General features: G+C 46.4%; 1 protein-coding gene across 2 annotated transcripts; it reads right to left on the bottom strand.

Annotated features, from left to right (window-relative positions):
* Positions 1–1696: 1696 nt before the first annotated feature.
* Positions 1697–24073, bottom strand: LOC119174301 (procathepsin L). Of its 2 annotated transcripts, XM_037425151.2 has the most exons (8): positions 23919–24072; positions 22955–23070; positions 21202–21344; positions 20297–20494; positions 19484–19675; positions 15567–15732; positions 3713–3818; positions 1697–1880 (listed from the first exon to the last, which is right to left on the bottom strand). In XM_037425151.2, the coding sequence occupies exons 2-8, from the start codon at positions 23055–23057 to the stop codon at positions 1781–1783; spliced, it is 1008 nt and encodes a 335-aa protein (XP_037281048.1). In that variant the 5' UTR covers positions 23058–23070; positions 23919–24072; the 3' UTR covers positions 1697–1780. The 2 variants fall into 2 exon arrangements, with proteins under 2 accessions (XP_037281048.1, XP_037281049.1); XM_037425152.2 differs by lacking the exon at positions 1697–1880 and having other exon boundaries at positions 3719–15506; positions 15538–15732; positions 23919–24073.
* Positions 24074–27674: the final 3601 nt, after the last annotated feature.

Below are 27674 nucleotides of genomic sequence, written 5' to 3'. Positions count from 1 at the left end.
TTTTAATTATTTTTTTTGTAACACATTTGTGGAATGCGCTTTTCTCATTCCACAGTTTTCAACGCTTCGGAGAAGAGTGGTCGAGCAAACTTTTGAGGTGCTCCTTCGAGTATGCATATCATAATATTAGGCATTCGTTATTATGTAATTCTCAGTTTATGTACGAAATTTTAGTGACCCTCCATTATACCTTTGCCAACTTCGATGACTCGTTGGAGGTGTGGTGGTATTTGTAAACAAGTGTAAACGGCAAACTAGTAGGGATCAATTCACGTTGAAGTAGACCTTCATAATGTTTAAACTGTAAAAACTAAAGCAGGAAGATGCAATTGCTTCAAATGGTGGAATTCATAACAAAACAGCATCTCGTACGACTTCCACATTTGTAACCACCCTAGTGGCAAATTTAGGAAAAACACTGCCTTAGCCTGCTTTAAGCTAGGGATCTTATCACATGACGTAGCGTAGCAACGCCACGTCAGGCCGAATGGCTTTCAGCTTCACTTCCGTTTTTCTGTAACTTTTCAGGAATAAAGTCTGTTCATTCATTCAACTTGCATACTGCACACTAGGCACGAGGCTGTAATGACATCATCATGAGCCGTAATCACTGTTGCATTGCCTTTACAACAGCGTCACTGAACCCCACAGTATTAGGTGCAAATCACCTTAGGGACTGGGCTCCTCGGCATCTCCCGTGGTCACGGTCCATCATAAAAACAGGCATGCACCACAATGACTAAATCCCACTGCTACTCGCAACCAGTCCTCTCAAAATTAAGCATCTAACAGTTAGCCCAACAAAAAGCTGACGTTAGTTGTGCAGAAAAACCATTCCTTGCATCCCGTAGGGAACTGAAACAGGGCACGTAGGTGAGAAGCACATCAAAGGGGCCCTGCAGCACTTTCTCAACTAGCCATGAAATGATTTCGCTGAAGGAGCTTATTGCCTCACAAATACACTGTGCAAAAATTTCAGAATCTGTCCAGTACGAGCGCAGTTGTGAATGTTTGTCGCGCGCTGCTATTGCATTCTCTCATCCCGACAGCGCTCGATGCTAAATCAGGGAAGAATGACACGGGGAAAGCAAATGCGTCACGCATTGTAACTTTAAACTCTCCCTCTTTTTTTTTTTTGAATATACTGCTTTTCACTGAAATGGGGCACGCACGCATGGACAGTGGCGGCCTCCCACAGCAATCCCTGCAACGACCGAGCGCACCACGTTCAAATCGGCCAATGACTGATGTAACTGCTGCGAAAAGCGATGTTTGAACTTCTGCTATTTTTCAAAAGAAGAGAAAGCATTTTTTTTAGCTGACTTTGGGAATTTATTGTGAATTCCAGGCTGCGTGCTGCGCTATAATATTTGGCTCGCGCGTTCTTGGGAGCCTCTACTGCCAATCAGCAGCATTTTCGGACCATGCTCAAAAAGTGTTGCAGGGTCCTTTAAGGTAAGCTGTGTTCCAACAATAATAGTTAGGCGGAAACACCGTTCCTTACAAGCCCACTTTTAGGCTTGGCACCACTCGTGCTTCACCGGAGAAATCTCTCTACCAAATTACTGCATGCTTTGCCCCTTCCCAAGGTTTCATGTAGGCAAAACTGAAACATCTTCCCCCGCATGCTTAATTCTCTCCAGTTTTCATTTCATTTCTGCCTCTTATTGTTAGTAAAAGATATGCAAAACTGCAATTCACTGTACAAAATATAGTTTATTTGTGGCGCGTGAGAGATGCAATATGAAGGGAAAAAGAGCATGTAAAAAACTGTGCATAACTAGACGAGAGGATAGCTGGCTGAAGTGGCGATTCCGCACTGGTTTTCCTTGTTCCTCGACATATAGATGTAGCCGCCATCACCCCACGATGTGCCCCAGCTGAAAAGAAAGGGTACAATTGGTCTGTAAGAGCTTCAAGCCTTTGGGTTGCAGGAAACAAGCAAAGAAACAATCATGTTGTTGCTTTACAGCACGCAAAACTTGGCGCACGACTCCAAGGGAGTCTTTAGGCACCGAGCATGAAGTGCACTTCTGTGCCACAAGGTTTTTGACAGACGCAGCACATTACATAGTCAACACTGTGACCATTGAGTAACTGGTTGCAAGTGTTTTCAGGACGCCTCGTGCATTTTGCCGGCTGTAATCTTTTATTCCTAGAACCACTGATTTCTAGAGTCACACTTCTTGACTGCATGCTCACGTCCCTCATGTGTAGGTTGTAACTGAGGTAATTCCATGATGAATTTCTGTAGTCTCCAACACAGATGTGCTTTATGCATTGCAGCCACTTGGTGCAGTTCAGATCAAATTTGTATGAATAGTACTACATGCCTCTACTCCCATAACCTGATAACTCAAGCTTATGTAAATGCGGCACAGAACATTTCTACAAACACCAGTATACAAGGGTAAATTTTATGCCAAAATTTCTAAATGTTGCACAATCTTTGCAAAAACGCAAAAGGATAGCTGTTTGGATGACTTTTGTAATCTGCTTTTACGCGTACATTCAGCTATCACTGCTTCCCACTCGGAGTGCCCGTGCAACTAGAAGCCTTCACATGGAGCCATGATATAGCAGGGCCAATGACGACTAGCACTATCGCTTCTCCTGCCCTTGTGTCAGCTCACCGCATCAGTACATTACAAAAGATGGCCACCAGTACATCGGAGAGCACACAATGCCTAGTGAAACCGTTTCGAAATGTATCTGCAATTCCATGTCACCTTGCTAAAAAAAAAAATGTGTTTCAGAGTAAAATACAGCAAATTCTACATATCAAAAATGACTAATTGCTTGGCTATTTGGTTTGATATCTTACAGGAAAGAGTGCGAAAGCGGTGTGGAAAACAAAAGGCGACTAGAGAGGAATACTGTTCCTTTTGGTATGTATACACACATACTAGTTTAGTGGCTTCATATACATATGTGCAAATAGTAAATTTTAGTTGCGAAGCTGATAGCAGTTCTGTCGAATAATTTCAAATTGCATATAAATAGTATATACATCCCATATTACAAAGAAAAATGAGCAACCAGTCATGACCCAAACAACTTGCGCAGTAGTTTATAGAATTGATACAAGGCATGTCAAAATGTCATCCTTTTTGGTTCGAAGGCAGCTATGCAAGTAAATACGGTATGTTGATTTAACCTTGAAGTAAGGCTTCATGCCAGTGCGAATTGCCCCTAAATAGGTGTACTTACGGCTTAGCATTCCTACACTTTAGTATAACCAACTTTACAGGAGATTACGTGCAGTTTATATATGTTTATTCGTTCATTTCAAATACATCGGAATTCAGAATAATTAAAATTTGCATTGAAGTGAATGAGAACATTTTAATATTAAATGTAACATTTAAAGTACCCAAACATTTGCACAAGCCTAGTTTCATGAAGGCGTACTATCTGCAGATTCAAGAGTTGAAGGCACATCTCATATGTGCATTGTGTAGTGATGAGCGTGGGTTTTTAGTTGCCAGCTTTGTCATCTTCTTGGCCAATTTTCTCACATTTGGCCTCGGCAGATAAGAATTCAAGAGCAGAAAAAAAAAAGGAAGCTACTATTTTGCTTTAGGCAACTAACACTTGTTTTCCATGTGTAGACCTCTGTCCATGAAGCTTTTGCTTTCAAACTTCTCTACACAATAGGCATCGCCACAGACATTCACAAGACACAGATAATGCATATGCCGTAGCCACTCACCTGTTCTTCACAAGCCAGTAGTCCTGGCCGTCCTTGGTTCCGTAGCCGACAACAAGCACACCGTGGTCGAGCTGCTCACTGTCGCACTCTGGTTCATCATAGACACCTGTATTATGTGAACAGATAGAGAAGGTGGCAGTTAGGCTCACTGCATCCTATACTAGAAATCATGCAGAAACCATCAAAGACTATCGTCGATGAAGGCTGCTCAGTCCTCTGGACTGCGTGTCACCACCATTCGATTTGTCCCTCGTCTAAAGCACGCTTTGGTGAAGCCTCACTCCACACACTGGCAACACTTTGCTGGCCAACAAACGTCTTTTCACTGTTGTGTGTTGCAGTCAAGCCAAGTTATCACAAAACCTAGATATGGAGTGATTAATTTATATAAAAAGAAACAAAATTTAATCAAGTTACTAAAGCACATATAACTCTAGTAACATCTGATGCATGAAAAGTTGCATAGCTATAGGTACTGCTACAATATGCCCACAACCGGCTGTCACAGAACGAGCGCTAAACAAGAGCGCGCCGCCAAATCCTTGCGACAACGGGCGGCCGAAACGCCGCGAGGTAAAAGGAAAAAAAAAAAGAAAGCAAACATCCAGGGCTCCCGGGCGCGCGCTCTCCCCGCAGAAGCACGGCTTCGCAGACGATCCTCCTCACCCCACAGCGGCGGCCGAGCAAGCCCGCGATTTTTCCAGAACGAACGGGGCGGGGTCAGACCGAGTGAATCATTCTCCGGAGAGGGCAGTCGAACCGTCTCGTGCCTCCCCCCCCCAACCTTCGCTGCGCATCGCGCCGACGAACGACAAGAAACATCTGGAATGTCGCGCGCAAGGTATTTAACCGAGCGGCCGAGACGAGAAATCAGGAGGAGACGGAAGTTAACGCCAGAGCGCGTAGGGATTCCGCCGTGGAGTCGGCGAAGGTTCTGCCCGTAGTGACAGAACAGGAGGAGACGGAAGTTAACGCCAGAGCGCGTAGGGATTCCGCCGTGGAGTCGGCGAAGGTTCTGCCCGTAGTGACAGGACAGGAGGAGACGGAAGTTAACGCCAGAGCGCGTAGGGATTCCGCCGTGGAGTCGGCGAAGGTTCTGCCCGTAGTGACAGGACAGGAGGAGACGGAAGTGAGCGCCAGAGTGCGTAGAGAGTCCGCCGTGTAGTCGGCGAAGTTTTTGGTCCGTAGGGACGGCTCGAGCTACAGGCAAGAGCGTGAGTTTACCGCTATCGAGCGAAGACACGGGCAACAGCTGCGTGTGTGAAGCCGACGGTTTTCCGGCGAAGAAGTTGAAGTTTGAAGAGTGGCCAATTGAAGACGGGAGGTTTCCTGGAAGAGAACTTCGAGAGCTGCGGAACGACAACAACGCTGGACTTTGAGTGAGTGATTCTCGGAAGAGTATCATTCCGACTTTTGTTCCAAGGACTTTGGACTGAATAGGTTTTATATCTCTTTAGTCTTTAAGTGTCTTGGTTGTTCAGTGCATGCGACTGCATTGTAGCGCGTATTGTTGTCTGTGTCCGTTGTTTCAAGTGTGGTTAATTGTACTGTGTAGTACATTGTCTGTTTGGTGACGTATTGTATGTAACTATTGTGGAGTGTGCATACGTGTGTATTGTTTTTGATCTGCCGTTAATGAGAATATAATTTTGTTTGTTTATCAACTCTCGGCTCTGTCTTATTCTTTGGACCACAGCCGGCGTCCGCTGGCGCACCAATAAGGACCACTTCTAAATTGTCCACGCTTTCGTGGTGCGGTTCGGGGGGCCGATACTTCGGCTCTTGGAATTAGCCCGGCGATCGCCTCCCTAATAAACGGGACAGGTGTGACATTAATCTGGCGTCCGCGATACAGGACCTTTTGGTGCACAGTGTGTCCAAAGTAGTGAGAAAGAGCCTCGAGTTGTTGATAGTGCTATCTGAACGATTTTGTGTGTTGTTCAGTGTTCTCGTTAACGAGTGCAGGGGAGTGTTCCGATAGACTGATTTAGGCAGATACTTTTTGCACGCGGCAAGGTTTTATTTGCGAGTTGCGAGACACAATGGATCTCGAAAAGTTAGTTGCGCTTGGTGAGAAGATGGGTCTTTCTGGCGCCGAACTACGGAAGTGGGTAAGCCAGAAGGAGAAAGAGGCGGTGGAGAGAGAGAGGTTGGCAGCGGAGAGAGCCAAGGAAGAAAAAGCCGCTGAGTTAGAACGAGAGAGGTTGGCAGCGGAGAGAGCCAAGGAAGAAAAAGCCACTGAGTTAGAACGAGAGAGGTTGGCAGCTGAGAGGGCCAAGGAAGAAAAAGCAGCTGAGTTGGAACGAGAGAGGTTGGCAGCTGAAAAGGCGAAGGAAGAAAGAGAGCAACAATTGAAGCTGGAGTTAGAGAGAGAAAAGCTTGCAGCTGAAAGGGCGAAGGAAGAAAGAGAGCAGCAATTGAAGTTGGAGCTGGAGCGAGAAAAGTTGGCAGCCGAAAGGGCGAGAGAAGAAAGAGAGGCAAAAGAGCGCCAGCTGAAAGAAGAAAGAGAGGAAAGGGAGCGGCAGCGGCAGCACGAGATGGAACTCGAGCGGCTCCGTTTGCAACAGCGAAGCGAAACTCCCGTCCAAGCTAGAGTTGAAAGCAGCGAACGGGAAGATCACGGCTTCCGCTTGAACCCAAGCAAGCTGCTCGTAGCGTTTGATGAAAGGAAGGACGACCTAGACGCGTACCTCCACAGATTTGAGACGATTGCGAGGAGCCAGAATTGGCCGGAACAGCAATGGGCAACAGCTTTGAGTACTTGCTTGAGTGGTGAAGCGCTCAGTGTGTACGGTAGGCTGACGCCGACCGATGCAGCCAACTAAGCAAAGGTGAAAGCTGCTTTGTTGAAGCGATTTAGATTTACCGTGGAAGGATTCCGGGACAGATTTCGGACAGGAAAGCCAGCTGATGGTGAGACAGCTACGCAGTATGCTGCCCGACTTTGCCACTATTTCGACAGATGGATTGAACTTTCAGGGACAGCACAGGAGTACGATGAGCTCAGAGAGCTGCTAATTAAAGAACAATTTCTTACTAGTTGCCACCCAAGCCTGTCGCTGTATTTGAAAGAGAGGAAGGCGGAGTCATTTGAAGGAATGCTTGAATTGGCTGATCAATTCTTGGAAGCGCAAGGTGGAACTAATTTGGCCAAGGTCAAGAAGGATTGTCCCGATGATTCGAAGAAATTGGCTCCTGAAGAAAAGAAGCGTGCACCAGAGAGCATGCAGCGATGTTTTCTGTGCAACCGAGTAGGTCATCGCGCGAAAAATTGTCGAACGATCTTTACGAGCCCTACGGCAGTAAAATGTTTTAAGTGTGGTCAGACGGGGCACAAAGCAGACGCTTGTCGGAACGGAGTGAGTCAAACTCACCAGGTATCCTGTGTGCAAACAGCACCGAAATCCGATAATAATGCCGTCACCGACGGATTCGTAGAATTGAAAAATGGGGAGAAAATTCCTATTGTGGGGGCTGTAATGTCAAAACAGCCAACCGGTGTTACGGAGGGAATGCCAACGCTTCCTGGAAAGATTGCAGGCAAGGAGATTACAGTTCTAAGAGACACCGGTAGCTCCACGGTTATCGTGAGGAGAAATTTGGTACGGGAAAGAGAGTTGACAGGCAGAACGAAATCGGTTTGCCTAATGGACCGTACAGTTCGGATGCTTCCCGAAGCAGAAATTGAGGTTGAAACCCCGTACTTCAGCGGGAAGGTTACTGCTTTATGCATGACGACCCCCCTGTATGACCTTGTCATCGGAAACATCGACGGGGCGCGAGGGCCAAGTGATCCAGGATGTTTGGGAGAAGACCCGAAGTTAGAGCCCTCGCCAACACAACGGCCGCGAGATACAGTGGAGGAGCATCCCGTGACGGATCTCACTAGAGCCCGAGGCGAAGCCGCGGCGCAAGAGACAGCGAAGGAGAAGACGATCGTGTCGAATAAGTTCACGGGCCGAGCAACCAGACTTACGACGGCACGACCTCAACCGACTGACAGTGTAAAGGAGACGGAGTTGGCCAGCCGGGCAAAATGTAGAGGCATTATCAAGCGGGTAAATAAACAGACAGGACCCGTCGAATGTAATGACGCGTTAACGGTGTCGGAAGAGACAACGATGGCTGAGACGACGCCTCAGATATCGTCGCGGGAAAGGGCTCGCCGAAAAAGAACGTGGAAGCACAAGAAGAGATCGAGCGAGCACCGCAAAAAGGGGCGCAAGCGCTGCTCGAAGTACGCAGGATAAGTGCTGAGGTCAAAGCAGAATGTGGTTGGCAGTGTTGAGTGCCATATGTTGTGTTAATGTTGTGGTATCCTGTGTCACAAGTATCGAAGTGTTGTGCTGTGATGTGATGTATAGTATTGTACCATTGTTGTAGTGAGAGACTTTGTACATTTGTATTATTGGTAATGTGTGGTGGAGTGTTGTACTCATGTGCTTGTAGTTGTGTTTTCACAAGTTGTGTAATTGAATTACTAGGTACAATTGTATTAAGTGATCTATTGTGAATGTGACGTATCATGAGCGACGGATTGTGTTACAGTCTGTGAGAGTGTGTGGTGACTGTTCGCGCTCGTTTGTGTGGTTTGAATATTATGAGATAATATTCTTAAAGTGGGGGGCAGTGTCACAGAACGAGCGCTAAACAAGAGCGCGCCGCCAAATCCTTGCGACAACGGGCGGCCGAAACGCCGCGAGGTAAAAGGAAAAAAAAAAAGAAAGCAAACATCCAGGGCTCCCGGGCGCGCGCTCTCCCCGCAGAAGCACGGCTTCGCAGACGATCCTCCTCACCCCACAGCGGCGGCCGAGCAAGCCCGCGATTTTTCCAGAACGAACGGGGCGGGGTCAGACCGAGTGAATCATTCTCCGGAGAGGGCAGTCGAACCGTCTCGTGCCTCCCCCCCCCAACCTTCGCTGCGCATCGCGCCGACGAACGACAAGAAACATCTGGAATGTCGCGCGCAAGGTATTTAACCGAGCGGCCGAGACGAGAAATCAGGAGGAGACGGAAGTTAACGCCAGAGCGCGTAGGGATTCCGCCGTGGAGTCGGCGAAGGTTCTGCCCGTAGTGACAGAACAGGAGGAGACGGAAGTTAACGCCAGAGCGCGTAGGGATTCCGCCGTGGAGTCGGCGAAGGTTCTGCCCGTAGTGACAGGACAGGAGGAGACGGAAGTTAACGCCAGAGCGCGTAGGGATTCCGCCGTGGAGTCGGCGAAGGTTCTGCCCGTAGTGACAGGACAGGAGGAGACGGAAGTGAGCGCCAGAGTGCGTAGAGAGTCCGCCGTGTAGTCGGCGAAGTTTTTGGTCCGTAGGGACGGCTCGAGCTACAGGCAAGAGCGTGAGTTTACCGCTATCGAGCGAAGACGCGGGCAACAGCTGCGTGTGTGAAGCCGACGGTTTTCCGGCGAAGAAGTTGAAGTTTGAAGAGTGGCCAATTGAAGACGGGAGGTTTCCTGGAAGAGAACTTCGAGAGCTGCGGAACGACAACAACGCTGGACTTTGAGTGAGTGATTCTCGGAAGAGTATCATTCCGACTTTTGTTCCAAGGACTTTGGACTGAATAGGTTTTATATCTCTTTAGTCTTTAAGTGTCTTGGTTGTTCAGTGCATGCGACTGCATTGTAGCGCGTATTGTTGTCTGTGTCCGTTGTTTCAAGTGTGGTTAATTGTACTGTGTAGTAGATTGTCTGTTTGGTGACGTATTGTATGTAACTATTGTGGAGTGTGCATACGTGTGTATTGTTTTTGATCTGCCGTTAATGAGAATATAATTTTGTTTGTTTATCAACTCTCGGCTCTGTCTTATTCTTTGGACCACAGCCGGCGTCCGCTGGCGCACCAATAAGGACCACTTCTAAATTGTCCACGCTTTCGTGGTGCGGTTCGGGGGGCCGATACTTCGGCTCTTGGAATTAGCCCGGCGATCGCCTCCCTAATAAACGGGACAGGTGTGACACCGGCAGAGCAGGATGAAGAAACAAAACAAGGAGGTTGTTTTTCAGAGAAGGACGGGGTTGATCATAGCTGCGTCATGCACGCAAGTCTAACTTGTACACTGATCACGCGATTGCGGATAAGCCTATTCAATCCACGTGACTAAGTCATAGTCCCTCCATGCGCACACACTCAAACCCCGATATAACGAACATTGATATAACAAAATATCAGTTATAACCAAGTAAACAAAGGATAGTCTTGCAACATGTACAGTGTTAGGAATGTGCCTATGTAATGCATTTTGAGATATCACGAACTTATTTTTGCACGAGATGCAACTTCGTTATAATGAGGTTGGGATGTACTACCGTATTTACTCGCATAATCCTCGCACTTTTTTGCCAGAAAACCGATGCAAAGTTGGGGGGTGCGAGAATTACGCGGGGAAAACATTCTACGAAAACGCAGAGAGGGAAAAAGAAAACGAAGTGGCCGCAAATCGGAATTCTCACAAAAGCACCTTACAGCAAGCTTTAAGAAGTACTAATCAGAACTTACCTCAACAATAAAAGCAGAGGTTCAACACAAGGCAAGATTTATTTGAGACACAAAAAGTGGAAGCAAATACAGTCGACTCCCGGTAATTCGAAGTCGCTTAATTGGAAGTTTCGGTTAATTAGAAATGAGCAAGTGGTCCCATCAATTTTGCATGCAATCGTATAGAAAAAAATGCTCGATAATTCGAAGTTAAAAACCCATAATATTGGTTAATTATAAGTTTTTTCAATCGACAGTCTCGTCGCGACCATAATTTTACAGTAAAATAGGGAACTTTGCATATGCCAAAACATCTGCCGGACCGCGCTGGTGTCTTCGCCATCACTACTGTCCGCAGCGCCACAGATCTTGAAGCGGCAATCTTTTTAACGCTGGCGAATCGCATCGGCGGCATCGACTGACTCTTTAGTTGACTTTTGTCGAGACTCGAGTGTGTCACCGCGTCACCCGCACGCTGGGTTGATTCCACACGTGTTTCCGCGCTTCTGATTTTGAGTGTTGTGGTGGTGACGTACGTTTGATAATGGCAACTCGTGGCCCTTACCGAACGCTAGACCTAGCGACGAAAGTCGAAGTCTTGAAGGAAGTTGACCAGGGAGGCACGGCCAAACAAGACATTGCAAGAAAGTGCGGCATTAAGCCTAACACGCTGTCGACTTTCATAAGGAATAAGCGCTCAATATTGGATGCGTTTGAAAGTGAAAAATTCAAGACATCGCGGAAGCGGATGCACACCCGCGCCTACCCCGAGTTGGAGGAAGCACTGCTGATTTGGATCAGAGAGGCACGAAACAACAAACTTCCTCTCAGTGGTGAAGTCGTCACGGCAAAAGCGTCATCGCTTGCTGAAATGTTGGGCATCAACGACTTCGCTGCTTCGGATGGGGGGCTTACGCATTTCAAACATCGCCACGACTTGATTTTTAAAAGCGTGTGTGGGGAGAAGGCGTCAGTCGATGAGGAAACGTGCCCGACATGGAAAGCGGGCAAGCTTCGCGAATACCTCGAAGAATACCAGTCGGCAGACATTTTTAATGCAGACGAAACTGCGCTTTTTTATCGGCTGCTACCGGACAAGACCCTGACATTTAAAGACGACGACTGTTCTGGAGGCAAAAGAAGCAAAGAGAGAGTGTCAGTGCTAGTCGCGGCGAACATGACTGGCACAGAACGGTGTCGCCTGCTTGTGATCGGGAAGGCTGCCAAGCCTAGGTGCTTTAAAGGCGTGAAGACGCTTCCTGTGGATTATGCCTCGAACAGAAAGGCGTGGATGACATCCGATATATTTAAGGACTGGATCACCAAACTCGACCGCAAGTTCGCGCAATCAAGCCATAAGGTGTTGTTCCTTGTGGACCAATGTAGTGCCCACATGAACGTACCTGCCTTGAGTGCCATCCGTCTTGTGTACCTGCCTGCAAACACGACGTCCGTGTTGCAGCCCATGGACCAGGGCATAATAGAAAATGTGAAGGTATTGTATAGGCAGCACCTCGTCGAGCGCATGCTTTTGTGCATGGACAACTCGTCGCAATACGAGGTGAGTTTGTTTAGTGCCATCAACATGCTAGCGCGAGCCTGGACCCGCGTGAAAGAAGAAACCATCGCCAATTGTTTCCGAGCCTGTGGTTTCATGGAAAACTCGAAGGATGCTTCTCCTTGTGCGCCAGTGGAAGTGCAAACAAACGAGCTCGACGACGGTAGCTTTCGCGCCGCTCTCGGTGACGTCCGTTTTGACGAGTATGTCGCTGTGGACAGCAACGTCTAAACATGCGGTCCACTAACGGACAGCGAAATCGTGCAGATGGTTCGGCCCCATGACTGCATTCCTGAAAATGACAATGATGACGACGACATCGAAAATGAGCCACCACCGAGGGCTGCCGATGTAGCTGCGGGTCTTACTCTTGCGCAGCGGTTTTTTGTTGGAGAACACAACGCCGAAGAAGCACTTCGACACGTATATTCCTTACAAAACTTGCTAGCCACAGCCAGATTCGGCAAGCAGAAGAAGATGACAGACTATTTTTCCTCAAAACTGTCGCGCTTTTAAACTAATAAAAGTGCCGTTTTTAGTGCTTTTTGCATAATTCGAAGTTCGTTTAATTCGAAGTTTTTTGCGGTTCCCGTGAACTTCGTATTAACGGGAGTCGACTGTAGTCGAGAATTAGAATACCATACGCGAAGCTTGGAGTTGCGGGCGTAGCGGTAGCGGTCAGCGCTCAACAGGAGCCCTCAAAAAGTAAGCGTATGACGTCAGTATTGGGCTGATGGCTATTTAACAGAATCGTCTCTATTTAACAGAATTGTCTGCAGTTCCCTTCTGAAAAAAATAAAGTTTACCATCAATCCCAGTTTTAGGCACACGGCAGGCCCAACGCGTCTTGTGGCTTTCAGCTGCCGTCACCAGTAGCGAACACAAAACTCGTAAGCTCTGAAGGGCCTACCGGCGGCCCTGTTGCCGTTGTTTAGCGCATGATCTATCACTTGCAACTTGAAGCAGCCGTGTGGCTTCACTATCGCCCCATAATGTGCCAAGATTATCGACACAACACACAAAACACGCCGCAACGCGCACTGGCCACTTCGGCTTGGCTTGACTTGGATCTCTGTGCAATAGTACGCTTGATGCTTAAGAGATGGCGCCAGATTGTGTGCGCTATCATCATCAACGGCTGGAACGAGCACACGACATTATTGCGGCAGTTTTCGGGGGTGCGATAATTACTCGAGGAAAAAAAAAAATCGTATTTTTTCTTGGGCAATGTGGGGGGTGCGAGAATTATGCGAGTGCGAGGATTACGCGAATAAATACGGTACATAGCTTGCTCCACACACCGGCTGTGCTTGTTATCTGTCCAGAAAGCACAAGAATGCATGTGTGCATTGTTGGCTCACAAATGCAACAATACACTGACAAGCTTGCCCAGCCAATGTTAAGTAAATACACATTTTCAATCTTGCTAGAGATGCAAAACAACAAAACAGCAGCATTTATCAGTAAATGAGCATTTTAATGCTGAGTGGGAGTTCTTCAGCAAGCTACACACGACACTCACGGTTTTGTGACAGAAGAAATACAAGCAAATGCAAATTACTTATTACTTGAACTTTTGATTCCTTTAACTCTGCTATGTAAACAAATGCGTCCTGTAGCATAAACAACATCATGTTACGTAAAATGACACGAAGCGTGGCTATTTACAAGTTGTATTTACGCTGATGCGTATAGCGTGTGCTTAACCAAGGTGAAGGACAGGCCCCGCCGCGGTGGTCTAGTGGCTAAGGTACTCGGCTGCTGACCCGCAGGGCGCGGGTTCGAATCCCAGCTGCGGCGGCTGCATTTCCGATGGAGGCGGAAATGTTGTAGGCCCGTGTGCTCAGATTTGGGTGCACGTTAAAGAACCCCAGGTGGTCTAAATTTCCGGAGCCCTCCACTACGGCGTCTCTCATAATCGTATAGTGGTTTTGGGACATTAAACCCCACATATCAATCAAGGTGAAGAACAGCACAGACAGCAGACAGATCAGCCCTCTTCTTTGTAGTCTTCCGAGCGCAGAATGTCTGATAATTAATATGTCACTACAATACTATATAAAAGCTCAGCATTGACATGAAAGCTTGTCAGTGCTTGATTCTGGCATATCACTGGCTAACTGATTAGTTCGTTTGCTGTGAAGAGCTCCAAGAACCTAATTTACAAAATCACCAGCCACAAACATATAGTCCAGAGGTGGTTTCTTTGGGTTCTACCTGTGGAATTTCACGCAATCTCCGTTCATTCTAGTGCCCATCTACTAATTCAATCTTCGTTTAATCCGAGCAATTTTATAGTTCCCATTGAGTTAACAAGCTCTTACGTACAGTGGAATTTCGATTATACATCCCCCGGTCCTGCGACGACACGCGTTTTACGACGAATTGGCTTGGACCCGGCAAAACGCCCATAGAACTAATGTATTGAAAACCTCATTTCTACGATGCAATTTTACGCCGGCCCCGCCTTGTACGACGATTAGCTGGACTGTCCGAGAAAAAAAAAAACCTACGATGACGCATGCAGGCTGCCACGCAAGCACACTGCGGCCGGATAAAAAAGTCGGGAAACCGAGTTCGTTCCTCCGCACGTTCTAGCACACCATCCGCGCTGCCACCACAGGGCCTCTTCAATTTTTCGACACGCTGTCGGCCATATCTAGCCAGAGCCAACATTGTCCAGAGCCAGCCGGAGCGCATTCGTTTTGCTTAGTCGCACTGCACTGCGCACTTTCGTTGGTGCCTTTTTGTTTTGTTTTCTGCCTTTTTTTTTTGGGTGGTTTTGTAGTGACAGGTGTGAGAAGGTAACAAGGCAGATAATTTCGAGCTCGCTTTCTAGTATGTGATAACTTGCACTAGATTTCGCGTCGTTGTACCGGACGTGTTGAACGGCGGTTGTTGAGCCTGTCTACGTTTGGGACAGCCGCGGGAACCAGAACTAGCTGCTGTCTAGCTACCAGAGGGCTAGACAGCAGCTAGTTCCGCTACCAGAGTTCGGCAACCTGGAGCTGGACAGCAGCTAGTTCCGCTACCAGAGTTCGGCAACCTGGAGCTGCCTGGATCCTTCCCAGACTAAGTTGGTGCCGACGACGACGTTGCAGTGTGCAGTGCAATATCGCTGGGTGACATTATCGAAACTGTGCGTCCTGACACTGTGGGAACTTCCGACGAGGAAGGGATGGTTGACACTGCAAAGGCTAGTGCGTCCGTTCCGACGTACGCGGACGTGTTGTGCTACGTCGACAACATTCGGCGGTTTGCTTGCGCACGCGACGAGATCGGCGACTTGCTGCCAGATGTCGCAGCTCTCAAAAGAAAGCTGATGCATCGTGGCTGGGCAAACTCGCAGAAAAAAATCAGATTTTTTTTAAAAGGTGAGAATAAAGATTTGTTCACACTTCCGATAAAATGCATGGTTGTCATTTTTTAAAGTAATTTAATCTACCTTCATCGAAGCAGCATAGATTTGTGCTGCGGACTTTCTTACGCATTATGTGACAACTGTTGTGGGGCAACAACGACCATCAGTGCCTATATTCTTGGTTTTTCGATTATACGACGCCCAGAATATATGATGATATTGCCTGGTCCCCTGAAAGTCGTATAATCGAAGTTCCACTGTACTACAATTCCCACCACTAGTCTGTTTCTGCTCAAATTGTTAGTACAGTTGACTATTTTATGTCTTTAACGCAGAGGATAAAAGTGAATCCTTTTCTCCGCTCTAGCAGCCCTTCAGTAACCACTGACAGAGGCCTTGAAAGAGTCAGTAACCACTGACAGAGGCCTTGAAAGAGTGTAAGAAAAAGATCTCACCTTCGGAGTAGAACTGGAATGACTCGTGGCTGGCATCGATGGCAACTGAGACGGGTCCAACCATGGCCACGGCCTTCTTCAGCTTGTTCTCATCCCCTTCTGGGATGTCCACAAAGCCAGAGTCGGTGGCACCCACATCACTTTTGTTGAAGTGACAGACACCATCCTGCACAAAATAATTTGCAGAGGAAAAAAAACACATCACTGACGTCTTGTAAGTTCTCACGCCCTTTTAATGTCAACTCCCAAAAAACAGTTTGCTACATATCTGGTGAAACTGCTTTGCTACAAGAGTGCTTAATACTTAAGCACTTCATTGCATCCAAGATTAACACTGATGCCATAACCATCATCAGGCTGTCCCACCCATACTTTTCATTACCCCTTCTACTCGCTGTCACTACTCTTTGTTCCAAATTTTTTTGCCCTCTACACACCATCTATGACTGTCTGCTGTTGTCCCCAGCTCTACCCTCTGCACCTAGTCCTTGACACTAATGGTTTTGCGTCGTAACACTCTCAAGTAGATTTATCATTTTTTCTGGATGCTGTCACTATGCAAGATGGTCCCCAAGTTTCAGGACACATTCGGTCCCTTCCCTGGGGGTTGAATGCATTTGAGGAAGTGGATTTACTTCACCTATACGATTTTGTTCTGCCTGACTTGGGGGGGTCGCACTTGATGTAACCCGCTCGGGGCACAAGCGGCATTTGCTGCCATGCCTGTAGTCCATGGTAGTGAGCTCCTTTAGAAAGTGAGTGGCAACAAAAGGTTGTGTGCGTGACAGCATACATGACACTGCAGCGTCCACGGTTAAAATGCGGTTAGGTTTCTCCACGCATAACCGTTGTGGCCCAGAAAAAGTTTGTTACAAAAATAAGGTTGAAATTTGAGGTGGCATTCACCCACACGATTACAACAGCTATGAAGCTGTGTGCATAGATGATCGATCAACAGCGGCCGTGTACTCGCATTCAATCCAGACTGCAACACGTTGGCGTGTCATAGGGGCATGAGAGAACTGTATGATCATGCTTCGAAATGAGTGTCGTAAAAGGAAAGATATATTCACCCGATTGAAGCAAAGGAGTTGAGAAAAGCTAAGGTAGCACAGTTGTTGCCCATATTATACTTTTATTCCAATGCTACTTCATGTTTTAATGTTGTCATTTGCATGACACAGCGACCACCGGCGCTTTTTGACTGACATTGCGCAACTTCTTGAGGTTCAACATTCGCAGGCAGTCTCTGAAAAGCTACTGGAAGCTTGGTTGTAGCAAAAGAAGATGGCTAAACCAATTCTCACTACACTTAAAACAGCAGGCCTCAGGGAACCTTGTTTGCACGTTGCAGAACTAGTATTGTATGTAGAGGTTATGTAATGGCACAGTTTACTGTTGTCGCTGAAACCAGTCTACGAAAATTCTGTATGAACACGCCGTTCATGTGATTGCTTTTCGGGCCGGTCGGGCGGGTCGGAACAAGGGCGCGCAGCTGTTCTGACTAGCGCCGTCTCAGGGGTCCTGCCCCTTTGCAAAACCTCTTATAGACAGCTTAGCAGTTAAGGTGTTGCCCTGCTATGTATGAGTTCAATTTCACACCACGATGGCCACATATACCGTATTTACTCGATTCTACCGCGCCCTCCATTGTAACGCGCACCCGATTTCTACCGCGAAAAAAAAAAAAAACGCAAGACATCGATTGCAACGCGCACCCATTTTTTCTCGCTGGCCCGCATGATCACACCACTCAAAAAACCACTACTTTCGGGAGCGTCTTCCATTTAAATATGAGGTACGGGCGAAGCTTGTGCCCATCTGACGTGTAACAGAGCATTGCCGTCACTGTAGTTTTACTGTGGACCGATGTCAGCACGCGAACTTGCTTCGCCCCCTTCTTCTCGACGGTTGTGGTGCCAGGCATGTCGAAGTAAAGAGGCGTCTGATCGGCATTCCCGATTTGTCCAAGCAGGTAGTCGTTGTTGCGCCGCAAGTTTAGGACGAACCTCTGAAAACTGTGAAGCTTTTCATCGTACTCCTCCGCAAAATTTTTCGCATATGCATGTTCCCCTTCGGAGGGAAAAGCCTTTCCTCTTCATAAAGTTAGTTAGCCAGCACCTGCTCGCTTTAAACTGGCTCCGCATTAGACCTTTTTCTAAGACTAATTGCATAGCCCGCACTTGGAGCAGTTCTGCCGTCACGGGCCGCTGTGCTGCTCGCTGCTAAAGCACATACTCGCCGAGCAGCTCTTTAATTTGCGGAAACCGACCCTGCTGTGGTCCACTGAAGCCTTTGCGTAAAGCTTTGCTGTCGAAAATCTTCTGCTTTTGTTTCCGCCGGTCCCGCACGCACGTTTCAGGAACTCCGAACGACCGCGATGCGGCCCGATTTCCGTCCGTTTCTGCACACGCGATGACTTTTCTTTTAAAAGCGGCATCGTGGTGCACTCGAGTTTTTGGAGTCGGCCATTCCACGGCGTCGATGCTAATGCACTACTAGATGACGAACTCCTCAGCACACATACGAAGTGCCGCACATGAGAAACACATAGCCAGAAATGGACGACGCGCCATGCCGACGCACGTAGGGGGCGGCCATTTTAGATTTGCCGATGGAAATAGATTGGCCGTAATTTTTTTGTTCGTGCTCGATTCTAACGCGCATGCGATTTATGAACTCGCTTAACCGGAAAAAAGGTGCACGTTAGATTCGAGTAATTACGGTAAATGAGGTTGAAATGCAATAAACACCCACATATTTATTTTGTTAGGTTCATGTTAAGTGGGGATGTGGCAATGAAAACTATTTTTATTTATGGAGCTAAAGTGATGAAATTTTGTGTGCAAATTTATGGAGCTAAAGTGGTGAAATTTTGCATGCAGATGCTATTTGTTATGCTGATATAATAACTAAAATCAATTTGAGCTATAGTTTTTGAGTTACAACACTTGATAGGCTCTCATCATCAACCCAAAATTAGTTAATTAATAAGACATAAGTGCATCAAATGTTTTTAGTAGGATGTTCACAAGGGTAGATTCTGTGTTGTAAAGTTATTGGTTTGTTTTCTTAATATTAAGGTAAGCGCACAAATATTTTTCGAAATGTCCTAGGCATATTGTCTCACTAACAACATTTACAAAAAACCCAATTATAAAAATCTGTGTGATGTGCACACAAATTTGGACAACTTTACGACACTCACCAATGTCTCACGATCTAAGTGCGAAAACAGAAAAGCTATATCTTCATCTGTCGCAAAATGGCACAAGGATGACTGACAGCAACTGCTGAAAAAATGGAAGCTGAGAAAATGGAGCTCAAAGAAATTGGAGCTAGAAGCTAGGAAAACAGAACTCTGAAGGAAGCTGGCTTTATTTTTTATTAGAGAAAAGAAGCTTTGTGGCTATCTTGAGCTCTGATCTGTCCTCTTTACGATGATAGCAATGTGGTGGCATTGTGCCAAAGGAAAGCTGCAGATTTTGACATAGCCTTTGACAACAGCCCACAAGTAAAATGCTTTTTCTTAACTTCTACTACTTACTTTGGCCGATTTTACCATGACGTGAAACATGGTCTCAGGATTGCAGAAAAAGAAAATAAATTGCAAAGTTGAACATTTCTACCAAACTAACATTCCCATTGCCACGTACCCCCAAGTGCATGAAACTATTCCAGTCTCCAGCTATGGCTTGCCTCAGTCGTATCCTGGGGTCTTAACACGTAATGCCTTAGAATTTTACTTCATTTTGAAGAATTATAAAACATTTTCAGGGAAATCTATGCAGCACGTGAAAGTAGGTTGGCAACTGTTGCGTCGGACCAGGCAAGTTGGGCGAGAGCATTTAGAAAAAAAAAAAACAGCTTTTTCTTCACCTAGACCCCCATTCCCAACACAATAACTGCGCACTTACCGTGCCATTGTAAGGGTAGGTGTCCTCTGTGTCAATGCCCTTGTTGGCCTTGATGTACTTGAAAGCGTTGTCCATGAGGCCGCCCTCGCAGCCGTTGTTGCCGAAGCTTCTGGAGCAGTCAACCAGGTTCTGCTCACTGAGCGACACAAGCTTGCGCGTCTTACGGAAGTGCTGCCCTTCTAGGGCTCCAGTCTGGTTCAAAAAAATAAGTTACAGCATCAATGCTATGTCCACAGCAGAATAAAGGCCCCAATCCACAATACTACTCGTTGTTTAATGTTGAGCTTCCGTATACGTAGTGCATAACAGCGACTGAAATTTAGAATGCCACGGGATACATAGTTTCCATTCTCACGGAATGATGAGAAATAAATAACTTGGTCAACATGAACAAGAGTGGAGTATAATTCATTTTGTTATCTCGCTGTCATGTGATTTTAAAAGACATGCAATGGGATTCGATTGGACAAGTTACTGCTGGGCATGGAACCGGAGTTTTTATAAGACTTTCTTCTTGCTGGTTTGGACCGTAGTTATTATGGCATGCACTCTATCATGTGGTCTTCATACAGTTTTGCACATTAAAAATATTTCCAACACGAAAAAGCTTGCATAGGAACTGATCATTCTCAAGACCCTGCATTCTTTTTTTCATAGTCCCCTGAGAGACGATGACAATTATGTTCTATATGTAGCTGCACCAGCATTTCTTATGTGGTGTAGTTCGGCCAATCAAGTTACCTTCTATGCAAGTTACAGTGCACTGTATACTCTAAGAAGTTATGCCATGCCTAACAAAGAGGGCAAACTCACAGTGCTGAAGGCCCAGCAGGAGCCGCACTGTCCCTGGTTCTTCACAGGGGTCACAGCACCTTTCTTCCTCCAGTCAACAGCCTTGGGCAGGTGCAACTCCTCAAAGCCCTCAGGCTCGACGAAAAAGCTGCCCTCTCGTGGAGATTCCCTGTAGTTGCGCTGGAAGCCGTTGCGTGTGCTGACGAATTCATGGTGCAGCTGAAGAACAAGAAAGAAGAGACCAAGAGAAGGAAGGCTGAGAATTCAAGCTTGGTAGATGCAAGAGTGACTTGCAGTAGCTTGTCTAGAGCGTTTTTCACAATTTGCAGTGTGAATTTTGCATAAATTAACATTTTTGGGCAACGAAAGTCTCCCACTGTTATTGATGGCCAGACATTACAACAACAAAAAAATGTTTGATCCTTTCAGCGCATACTGGTGTCATGTAACGATACTAAGCATCATCCATCTTGGATACTTTTCCTCTCTTTTAACATCATAAGCTTGTTACTTTCAAGACAGGAATGGCATACACGGTATCAGTGTGAATTAGCACTCTTTTACAAGAATATGGCAAGTGCAGAGCTGTGGTGAAATGAAATGTGAATGAGTTGGAGGATGGTTACATTGTTATTTGGCATTAATAAGCCCCAACCAGGTACAACTGTTCTTTGAGAGTGTGTGACCCGACACTTCTACAGGCCATTTATCAAAACTACCGCCAGGACCTGGCAAAGAGCAGCACACATTGTTTTCACCAATGGAAGATCTTATGAGAAATTCAATTATGATCGAAGGTGCTCGCTCAAGGACTTTATTAGCTTCAAAAGCTAACAGCTTCGTCTAGTTGTGCATAGCTGCACAACTAGACCCAGGCTGCAGCACTGATTATGCAGGACCCTACCCAAATACAAGTAAAATCTTACCAAGTCTCCGAATTCGTTCATCGCGAGCTTGTACGAGACCTGGCTTTTGGCGTACTTCTCGTTGTGTCGTGCAATCTTCAGCCTGTTCTCCATGTAGATCTTCAGCCTGTAGTATTCTTCTGTGTCGGATTCATAGTCCTTTCCTGCGCACGATAGTGGCATGCACATGCAAAATTACGTCAATTTGAATTCGAACTTTCTTTTTCTTTTTATTGTACAATCCACAGTGTTCTTTAATTCCTGTGTTCAGTACCGAGACATCGTAGCCACTTTTTATTACAGTACACCACGAAACCGTTATTTTGGATTCAGGTTTATGTAGTTTTAAGTGTGCGCTAAAGTGTGCCAGATTATGTAAACTAATCTGGAGTCCATTACTTGTGTGTATCATGTCAATGGAGGCGATATGCTAGTGGCCCATGTGCTTGGATTTAAGTGCACATTAAAGAACCCCAGCTGGATGAAATTTCATGAGCCCTTCACTAAGGCATCTCTCATAGTTATATCGTGGATTTGGGATTTAAAATCCCCAGAATTATTATAAGCAACACGGCAAAATTTCATAAAAGCTGCATATCCAATGAGTTCTCTCAAGGAAGCATTTGCTAAACCTGTGGTAGATAGCGAATAATATTGATAAGCTGCACCAAGTAAATAAAAAAGATACACTATGAAAAATACTCTACAGAATGAGCATTTATAAAAATACGTAAGGATAAATGACAGCTCGGGCAAGCTTATGCCTCCCTCACAGCATTGCAGATTACTAATGTAGCATTTGCCTAACCAGGCTAACACTGGCTATCAATAGTCTTTGTCTTCAATAAAGAACAAAATGAGGATCTGTATAGAGTTGGGACAGCGTTGTGTAGCTGTCTATGCCAAACAATGTCCGAACCCTGCATCGCTTTCTGAAGCCAACCTAGTGCCCGAACTTACTGTTTTTTGTGGCAATGTGCATTTAGAAATGTTTACTCCACTGTTAGCAAGAGTCGTCCGTGATGCCACAGATGTCTTGGAGTAGGAGTAAAATTTGACACACTGTGTTTTGTACTTTTGGTGAGTGCAAGCAGTACACATTTAAAGAAGCTCCTAACTCGACCACTGTGGGATTCACGAAAGAATGATCTCAAGTTACCGTTTTTAATCAATACAAGAAGTGTTGTTTTGACTTTATATAAAGTATCCATAGGAATAATGAGAAGTTGGTCAAAACCATACAATGAACTGGCCTAAATCAAAACTGAACGAAAAGTGCAAACTTCAGTGGCGCAGAGTAAGAGGGTCTGCTTCCCATACACTGAGTGCTAGGAGTCTACGAAATCCTACACCACGTGCAAACACACAGAAATATAAGATAAACTGCAGCTCGGGCAGTCTCAAGTTCGCGCTTTTATCTCGCAGCCCAGTTCAAGCCTTCAAGCCCGAGAAGCTCTAAAGCACTACCACGTTGTCCTGCTCTAACATTTCAACATAATTATAAGATTAGAAGTATCTTATTATTAGATTATAATAATCATATAAGGACAGTGTGTATTGTATGAGAGGTGAATTTTGTTCCAGAAAAACATGCCTGTGCATATCTCATGCAGGTTTCTTTGCTCCGCTGTGTAATAAATTTGCTATCCTTCAAAGACATGTTTTGCTCCTTGAATGTAATACTGTTTCGCCATCAGTTAACTAGTATGAACTAGAAAAAAAAATCCACCACCTGTTTAATTAAACCTACAGCAAACAGTTTGGCTTTCCTTACCGTGTAATGCCTTGAATGCTGACCACTCAGCGCCAATGAGTTCTTGATGCGTAAGTGCAGCAGCCGTCACGAACAAGCAGCACAGAATAATGTAACCCCGCATTTTTTTAGGAATCCTGGAAAATAGCAAACGCACTGATGGAGTTTTGCGATTATGACAGGTGCAGTAACGCGTGCATCTGAAACGTATCGCTCTCACAAGGCGCATTTTTAATTTTAAAAAGCCGCCTCCAATCGTATTCGGCGCTAGTTGCCCGGCTGTCATAAATTTCTCGTCAGCCATAGGGTAGTAAGCAGATTGTAATCACATGTACTGACACAGTGGCAAGCACTGCGCCGACACAAATGTTGCATGCAACGTCATGTTTCGGAGTAAATTTTTTCGCTAACCTGTCGATCCATGGAATACCAACGGTTCACATTATTTGCAACAGCCCGCCTACACTACAGTTTCAAAATACCGCGCTTTTTACGCGAGTCGGAGTGTGCGAATGGCGAAACAAAGAGAAGCGTCATGTGACAAAAAAAAAAAAACAGCTGTGCGGACGGATGACGTAACGCGCGAATTGTTGCCGCGTTAGTCTGAAAACATTTTTTAAACTTGCAGTAGGAAGCTGCAGTGTTCATTTACGTTCATCACATAGAACGATATTGTAAGAGATCGAATGAGTTGCTGTCAAGGCCGACACGACATAAGCGAATCACAAGGTCGCCCAGACTTTTTCAATGGGCTTGCGTACGGACATGGTGTATTTGTTCGGTAGTTGTTTTTACTCGCTTTGCAGTTACCCCTTTAAGGCGTACTTGAAAGACTTCCTCAGCTAAGATCATTAAGCCTGCGTACTTTTCTCAACAACAAAGACTGGGGACATCGCCAACTTCGCCAATGCTTTGTCCTAGAGCAGTTTTGAGGCGTTGCAAGGGTGAACTGGAACGCGACAAAGAAGAGAAACGAGGTACTTACGCGTGGAAGTCCTGACAACCAAGTGAACTAACCCAAGAACACCGACTGCGACCGCTGCTGCTGGGCCCTTCTTATCTGCCGAGACGAGTACAGCACTTTCTTTTCATTGGCAGAACCACGTGACGAGGTCCTCTCTCTTTCTCTCTCGTCACGTGAGGTGCCTCGGAGGTCTATGAGTCAGGACCGTCAAGGGAGGAAGAGAGTGAGCAACTCCTTCCCTCTCCGCGCGCGATCGGATCGTTTTCGTTGTCGTCGCCTCATATGCTCTCGGCGCGCTGCATGTTTTGTTGTTGCTTGTCTCATGAATTTTGTTCTTTGTTTCCTCCCCCAGCGACTGTAGTTGTGCAAGAAATGCGGGCTTGCGGAAGGCCGACGTCCTTCTTGACTTTCTTGTTAAGCCACGAGTGCGCACTATTCAACGTATCTGCAGCTGCAGCAACATGTACAGAGCCAGTAAGATGTAATTCGAGCCAAGGGTAAGGACTATAGGTCGAAAACAATCCAGCTTCGTGTAAATAACCGAACGATTATTTTACGGTTGACTGACAGCCGCTTAGTCGGGGTCGGCTATATTATACGCGTTACGTGAATAGGTTAAGCTACTGTAACGTAAGTACTGTTGTGACAAAGCTTGATAACACACAATAACGTTTGTGAGTCAGTAAATCATTAAATTGCTAGCCAGTTTCTTGCGAGACTATGACAAGCGTGGAGTCAGATATATAGTATGCACAGCCCTTAACACCCCCTCTCCCCAGAGGTGTATCTGGTGTAGCCATAGGGTCACACGTCGAGCCCGCCCCCCCCCCCTCCTAATTTTTCCCCCTTTATACAAAGCGAAAAATGAGCAGTTCAAGAAGGTGCCCCCCCCCCCCCCCCGCTCGAAAAAAATATTTCTGCTGCGCCCCTGCCCACCCCTACGCCTAAGAGAACCACCTCCCCCTCCCATCTTACGGACAGGCACGCACCCACACACACCATACATCGTCTGCAGTTACGTAGCCAGCTTTCTTTTTTTTTGGGGGGGGGGGGGGGGGGGGGACGTGAACGTCCGTAAGCAGGCGGCTGCCCCTCCAGCTTAGAATTTTGGATACTATTTTTCTATGCAGTATCAATAACCTAGAGAGTTTGATTAGTACCGGGATCATGACTCGCATATTCATGTAAAATGGCCTTCAGGATTGTTAGTAAACTTTGCACGTTCCACGCATTATGTCACGGAAATGAGGTTACCTGTATCCTCCTCTCTTTCTTTTTTTTTTTTTTTTTTGAGATGCTCGTTTCTGGTAAAAAATCTACGGACACCCTCGCGGGAGGCGTGGAAGCGGGGTCTACATGGTTGGAATATATGTGATCGTGACGTTGACGATGGCAGCAGTTGGTGGCACACTCTTTATTTGTGTGAACCCCCCCCCCCCCTTAAAAATATGAAAGGATCAAAGTACAAGCAATTCAAGCAGTACACTGGTAGCGGCGAGAACGGCGTCGGTAGTCGTGTTACCTTATCTGCGAAGAGGTGCGTTGGAAATCAGACATGTGGCATCGAATATTCGAGCCTTATGACTGCTCCTCGCTTAAGTTCTCGAATGAACTTGACTACACACGTCCTGCGTGAACTTTCAGTAGAATGAGCCCAAACAACCTCGAGGCATCCCAAGCTTAGCAGCGGGGTCTGCGCCAAGCATAGATAACACTTCGGGCGCGTTCACACTTGAGCAGTGAAAAGAAAACGAAAACGCCTGAGCGGCCAGAAAACCGCGACCGCGCGCGCCAGAGATGTTCACATTTGTTGCCCCATCCCGCCGCCACTGCCCCGTCGGTACCTTCAGAATTAATTCAATTTTAGGCTGCCCCCCCCCGTTGCCCCCCTCCAAGAGGGAACATAGTCATAACACAATGGCTAAGTACCCCGCCGCCTTCCTTCTGCCCTGAAAGAACTCACTTATTGTGAATAACTCCCCCCACCGCCCTTCCCCCCACTGGTAAAATGTATGGATGGATGAATGTATGGATGGATGGATGGATGGATGGATGGATGGATGAATGGATGGATATGGCTGTACCCTTTAGATCGGGCGGTGGCTAGCGCCACCAAGCCGTAATACTTAATGAATCAAAAACTAGATTTATTTTTTCCCCTTTAAATAGTGAGGTTGAGGATTCGTACTTTGGAGTGAAAAGTTTGATTTTCCCTCGTGCCTTGACAATAATCCTAGCCAGCGGCGCCCCTACATCCCTACACCAACGGTATGATTATGAAAGACGCCGTAGCGGAGGACTCCGGAAATTTTGACCTCCTGGGGTTCTTTAATGTGCACCGACATCGCACTTACACGGGCCTCTACCATTTCGCATCCATCTAAATGTGACCGCCGAGTCCGGTATCGAACCCGCTACCTTCCGTTCAGGAACCGAGCTCCTTCACATTGCTGCACTGCGGCGGACTACATGAAGATCAAACAATGAATGTTCCTGACAATATGCTCCGTGCGTGTATTTGAGTATAGAGTGTGAACACCAGACAGATTCAGTTGCGCGTCCGCAGCAGCCGTAAGGACACAGCCTCCCATTGCGAATGGCTGGCAGGCTGCGTCCGTACGGCTAATGCGGACGTCCAACTAAATCTGTCTACTCTTTCAGCTCATTTGTATGTGTGCCTCGTTTATTACATTTGTATTCGGGGGGGGGGGGGGGGGCTGTTTTAGCTTCTCTCTGGCTGCACCAGCGCTCGTCTGGTCGCAACCACCTTAATCCGCTACCTACCTATTAACCCCTCTAAAGAAGAAAAAAAATCAGTTCTGTATAAACCCCAGCACACTGTGCTTGCATCCCGACCAGCGTTTCGGTTTATCGTCCGCGGAAAGCGCTGTTGTATTACAGTGTCTGTAAATATGCGGGGCACTATAGTTGTACGCTGCTCAAAGCCAATGCTTCCATTTACACAGCATTTTACGGAGAAAAGAGATGGAGATCGAACCAGCGCAATTATCCCTTTGCGATAGAGGTTTGTGCGAATATTCATCTTTCGAATAGCTATATTCGACGTCTCGAATACTACGACAGGATGAATATCTAAGACACACGAAGACCAATTGAGTTACGTGTTTAAGACGGAGCGGCTAAAACTAATCTAACGTGCTTACGCTAGCGCCTTTCGTTAACTTTCACCAATACCTTGGCTTATAAGCGAGCAGATGTTTATTTTTAGAAAACGTCATTTCCACACGTCATGTTTTGAGAAAAGAAGACTGAGAACAATCTCGGAGGCTGCCGAACTGCTATAGCGTCGCAAATAATCAACACACGGAGCTCAGACTTTATATTGGGTCAAATATACTTTAATTAAACACTAATGACGAGAAACTATGATGCCTTGACATACAGGAAGAAGCATGGAGCTTCACTTTACCCAGGTACTGACCAACTTTGATTCCCATCCCTGCTACTGAGGTGCCCATAAGCGTATGTTTTCAACTGCAGAGAACACTGCAACATGTCTGTACGTGTGCACCTACAAGACTTACGCCAGCCATCGCGTCGAACGAATATTCCAGCGTTCATCGCAGCACCTGCGTTAGCGTCATTCAACCCGTGATGCCACCCTGCGCAACCCTGCTGCTTCACATCCCATCAGGGTTCCATTCGGGGAGATGGTCAAAGTTTTTTTTAGTTATGCATGTGTCGAATTCATAGGTGTATAATCATCAATTCTTTGATTCTGAAGTTCTTCGCACCTGAAAAAAAAAACATCATGAA

Source organism: Rhipicephalus microplus, chromosome 5 (assembly GCF_043290135.1).
Source record: "Rhipicephalus microplus isolate Deutch F79 chromosome 5, USDA_Rmic, whole genome shotgun sequence".
Taxonomy (NCBI): domain Eukaryota; kingdom Metazoa; phylum Arthropoda; class Arachnida; order Ixodida; family Ixodidae; genus Rhipicephalus; species Rhipicephalus microplus.
Note: the sequence above shows the minus strand (reverse complement) of the source record. Positions and strands in the feature narration are given on the sequence as shown.